At 37.5% G+C, this 5,629-nt stretch overlaps 1 protein-coding gene across 1 annotated transcript in view; it reads left to right on the plus strand.

Annotated features, from left to right (window-relative positions):
* Positions 1-5,629, plus strand: part of ERBB4 (erb-b2 receptor tyrosine kinase 4) — a 608,719-nt gene that overhangs the window by 309,711 nt on the left and 293,379 nt on the right. Inside the window, exon 12 of the mRNA XM_006778963.2 lies at positions 1-55. This exon is cut by the window's left edge and continues 169 nt beyond it. Coding sequence (XP_006779026.1) covers positions 1-55 — 55 coding nt within the window. The remainder of the gene's footprint in view (positions 56-5,629) is intronic.

A 5,629-nucleotide genomic window follows, 5' to 3' on the forward strand; every position in this document is an offset into this window, starting at 1 on the left:
AGCACCATCAACCAACGAATAGTGATTCGGGACAATAGGAGGGCTGAAAACTGTAGTAAGTACATTATTCAGACATTAAAACATGGAAGTTTTAGCCCAGCCAGTGTTGTTCAGTGGTTGAGCATCAACCTACGAACCAGAAGGTCACAATATGATTTCCAGTCAGGGCACATGCTGAGTTGGGGAGCATGCTGGAGGTAGCTGATGAATGATTCTCTCTCATCACCGATGTTTCTCTCTCTCTCCTCTCTTTCTTCCTCTCTAAAGTCAATAAAAATATGTATTTTTAAAACAATAGAAGCTTTAAATATTTTCTCCCATACTATATATTTGTGCACGGGTAGGGTCCCTCGGCCTGGCCGGCGATCAGGGCCGATCGGGGCCTTCCTTCCCCAGCAGCTGCCAGCCGGGGCCTTCCTTCATTCTGCCCCACCCCCTGGTGGTCAGCGCATGTCACAGCGAGCGATCTAACTCCTGGTCTCCCAGTCAAACTCCTGAGGGGACACTTTGCATATTAGCTTTTTATATACATAGATACCAAAACGGCTGAAGAATAATTCTTCTTTTTCATTTATTTGCAAAGTCAGCGGCATTTACTGTGTGCAACCTCGTTCACATTTCATTTCATCATTTCTTGTTCATTATCTTTTTTCTCACTTATTTTGATGTTTATTGATCCACTCCATCATTTCTTTGTTATACAGAACTTGATGATGTTTTCATGGCTATATAACTAGACCGTTTCTGTGTTATACTTTCCTGATTTTTCTACTGAGTACTACTATCTTTTACATCCTAAGAGTTTCACTACTATGCATTTGTCTGACTTGCATATGATAAATATCAAATAAAATACTTAGAATTTAAATGATTTATTCATAAAAATGTATTCTATTTGTGGTTATGATGAATTAGTCTTGTTAAAAAGTCACATCCCCTAAGAAATATTTTGCTATCAGGATGCCTTCTTTTTTATTTAATCCATTGGAACAATTACAAGGGTATAAACATATATGTTTAAATTTATTTTTGATATATGTGAATTGATAATATAGGATATTTTTAAGAAAATATAAACTCTTAAGAAAGCAAATATAATTTAATCTTACTGAGTAAAGTAGTCAGTAAAATAATTTATTTACTAATACTCCACCTTGTTTTATAAAGGGTTTAAGGCAGCTCAGGTTACCAATTTTCATAAACTGTAACTATAATTTGTGAGGAACTCACATTTCAGCTGTTTTGGATCCTGAAAAATTTTTTCCAGAGAAAAGAGATCTATTGTAACATGAGATTCCTATTGTGAGTGAACTTAAGTTCTTACACATTCTTCTATTCCACATAGACTCAAGAAGGACAAAATTTTATTATATGCCAAAATATAAATGTTTACATTGGATGAGATGTGTCCTTTAATTTAGCCTAGATTATATCCTTAGTTTTATACATTTCTGATTCTTGACAGAAAGTTTGCTTTTCTTTTTTCTAATTCTTAATCTTTTTATCCCACATTCACTCAACCAGTGGTAGACATGGAAGAAATAAGAGTAATGAATAGGAGCCTAGATATTAAGGGATTTTGAAATGATCGCCTAAGAGCTTAAACAATGAATAGGTATATGCTTGATTCCTCAAAAATGTTTTTCCTTTTCTCTTGTGATTTAAACATTTTAAGATTGGCTTTGTTAAGTAACACACTTAGTGATTTATAAAAAATCTACACAATATGAATTTAGTATACTGGTTCATTATACACGTATTTGCTGATGTAGAATATACTTTTTGTGCAAAGATTATCAAAGGAATATACAGGTCTATATTTACCTCTGATTTTGATATTCCTCGTTTGATAGTAGAAAAACCTACCTCACTTAACATGCAATTAGTAAAAAGGAATTGTAAAACTACAGCTAATGACTAATAACTGAACCTTCTGCATTTGCCACACCTTTTGGTAAACCATAGCTCAGTATGAATCATAAAGTGCATAACTTAGGCTATAGTAAAGTCACTATTCCTCTAAGTAACCAGAAGATAGAAAACCTTAACTGTATTTGTAAGATTTTTTTTATTACCAATGTAAATACATTAATATACTGTTCTTTGTAAAAAACAAAACAAAAACTCAAATAAGATTTTCTTACTGTATTTGAAACAGCATAATGTTTAATTACAATGCTGTAAAATGGTCTCTGTGTTCTTTTCAAAAGGTTGATAAGCAGTTACAAATTTAGAAATGACATCCCTTCCATTTGTAACCTGGAAACTGAAAGAATGGAGGGCCTCTCAAGAATAACAGCCAGGATTACTACAGGCTTCAGTTTTTATTACAAAGGGCAATATTTTAATAACTTGCCAGTAGATCAGTATTTGAGATATTTTGAAGCAATAACTTTTAAGTCTGGTCTCCAATTTTCAATGATTGTTGTTTGGATAGTATAGTATTGTGGTATGTATTATGTCGCCAACCCCCAACACACACACACACACACACACAGACAAATGTGTTGAACCCTAGCCAGTTTGGCTCAATGGATAGAGTGCTGGCCTGAGGACTAAAGGGCCCCGGGTTAGATTTTGGTCAGGGCTCATGCAGAAGGCAGCCAATCGATGTGTTTCTCTCACATCTTTAGTTCTTTCTGTCTTTCTCTCTTGCTTCCACTCTCTCTAAAAATCCATGGAATAATATCCTCGGGTGAGGATTAATGTGTGTGTGTGTGTGTGTGTGTGTGTGTGTGTGTGTGTGTGTGTAAGTTTTAACTCCTGGCACCATGAATGTGATCTAATGTAGAGAACCCCTAGAAACCAGGAACACCCCCAGGAAAGATCCAGCCAGCCAACACCTTGATTTTGAAGCAGAACTGTGATAGAATATATTGTGATACAACTGTGATAGAATTGTGATAGAATAAATTTCTGTCATTTTAGGCTATCATTTTGTGGCATTTTGTGATACCAGACCTGATAAACTAATACAGAGAGTGGTATAACAGTGAAAGCTAATATAGATCGGGAGGACCCAGGGTTCTGCATTTTTAATACCAGGTCTTTCTGAGGCAGGTGTCTGAGAAAAATCCATTTAGAAACGCTATTGTATTTTATAACACCCCTCATTATTCTTTTTATTCTGTAGTCAGAAATATATTTTAAAAACACGTTGCCCTGGTAATTCATTTCCTCTTTTGAGGATTTGTTCTCTCAAAAAGGACCTATTGTAGAAAATTTTCAGTTGGGCCACTTAACACTGTATATTTAATAACAGTTTGGGGAGACAAAAAGAAAGAATGGACCAAAAAAGCATTTTATCAACAGTGTTCTGTTTTATCCTTTTACCAATCTAACACATTCAAGACAATAAAGGGGACATTCAATGCTTATTTACACATTGACTAATTATAGTACAATATATATTTTACTATTACATTTTATTTACTTCAGAACTTTAACAACACACTTATGAACTTATTTTACTTTTTTCAAGTTAATGTGCCTTCTGAGAAGTACTTTATAATGTGCTCAGTGTTCTAAGAATATTCAAGGACTTTTCAATATTTCATCACTGCTGTCACAGCTGCCTGTCATATATCCCTCTACCAGAATTTTCTCCCCAGGTCCTACTCAAGTCAGAGATATAGTACCTGACCGATGGGGAGAAGAGGGTATATTTGATTTTAATAAAGGAGACGGTGATGTGACCGACCATGGAAACAGAGGTTGGAATGATGTATCTACAAGCAGAGGAATGCCAAAGTGGCCTCTGAAAGCTGGAAAAATTAACTCAAAATGGATTAAGGACTTAAATGTAAGACATAAACCATAATACTCCTAAAATAAAACATAAGAGGTAAGCCTCTTGGCATTGGTCTTGGCAATGATTTTATGGATACAAAACCAAAAACAGCAAAAATAAACAAGTGGAAATATATCAAACTAAAACATTTTTCAAAGCAAAAAAAAGCAGTCAACGAAGTGAATAGGGAACCTACAGAATGGGATAAAATATTTGCAAATTATGTATCTGGTAAGGTATTAATATCCAAAGTATATAAAGAACTCATACAACTCAATAACCAAAAACAAAACAAACAAATCTGAATAAAAATGGGCAGAGAACTTGAATGAACATTTCTCCAAAGAAGACAAGTAAATGATTAACATAAATGTATGAAAATGTGCTCAACATCACCAATCACCAGGGAAATTCAAATTGAAACCACAGTGAGATATCACTTAACACTTGTTAGAATGGCTATTTTCGAAAGAGAACAGTGCTGGTAAGATGCGGGGAAAAGGGGTGTAATTTGGTACAGCAACTATGGAAAACAGTATGGAGGATCCTCAAAAAGTTTTAAAGTACTACCCTATGACAAAACAATTCCACTTGTTATAGAGTCCTATCAGCTTTGGAAGAGGGAGGGTGAAGGGACAAGAGCGAGAGGTTTTCAAACTACAAAAGAAAATAGTGTTTTTTTCTGTTTTGTTTTGTATTAAGTCTCTACATTATTGTTCTTATTATCAAAGGAATACTTGGTTATTACCAAAAGTATTACAAAATATAGATAAATTAAAAGAAGAACATGAAAAATAACCAGGCTTCACATTAAGTTGACTATTTGTAGGTTCCAAAACCCAATATTATACTATCCTACCTCCTTTCAAAAATAGTCATATGTCCATTTCCCCCCAAAAATAATAAATAGCAGAAATAAGTAGATCAGGGAGTTGATGGATTATCAGGAAATGGGCAATAACAAAGAGGTACTGATACCTTTATCAACAGCCTGAAGGCAGAGTCTTAAAATGTATTTTATGGCCTTAGACAAGTAGGTAAACAAGGAACGTGAAGCATTGATTATGTTTGTATACCAATATGAAGGTGATTAATATGAAGAGCCAGAGATTCATAACACTGAGCAACATGATTTTGAATATGTTCTACTTGTCTTTACAAGTTGCATTTGTTATGGGTGGTTTCCCCCCTCCTCTTCAAGGGTTCCTCTGATAATCATGTTTATTCCATAAGCAAGTATATATGATAATTATATATAAACTAGAGGTCCAGTGCACAAAAATTTGTGCACTGGCGGGGGGACAGGGGTGTCCCTCAGCCCCACTTGTGCCCTCTCACAGTCTGGGACCCCTTGGGAGATAACGACCTGCTGGCTTAGGCCTGCTCCCGGGTGGCAGAGGGCAGGCCCAATCCCTAGGTGCCTGACCCACTGCTCCTGGTCAGGCTCAGAGCAGGGCCAATTGGGGAGTTGGAGCGCTGCCCCCTGTCATGCACAGAGCACGGTGGATCAGGAGGTTGTGGTGCCACCCCATCACATACAGAGCTGGCCGATCAGGGGGCTGGGGAGCTCCCCCTGTCACACTCAGGGCAGGGCCAATGGGGAGGTTGTGGCTCTACCCCGTCACACACAGAGCAGGGCCAATGGGGGGTTGGGGCGCCACACCCTGTCACACACAAAACAGGGCCGATCAGGGGGTTGCGGCCCCGCCCCCTGTCACACACAGAGCCGCAGGGCGATCAGGGGGTTTGGCCACTGCCCCCTGTCACGCTGCCCAGGGGCCCTCGTGGCTCCGCTGATCCCAGTGTTAGGAGGCCTCGCGGCTCCACTGATCCCGGTGC

This window comes from Myotis davidii, unplaced genomic scaffold (genome assembly GCF_000327345.1).
Source record: "Myotis davidii unplaced genomic scaffold, ASM32734v1 scaffold268, whole genome shotgun sequence".
Taxonomy (NCBI): Eukaryota; Metazoa; Chordata; class Mammalia; order Chiroptera; family Vespertilionidae; genus Myotis; species Myotis davidii.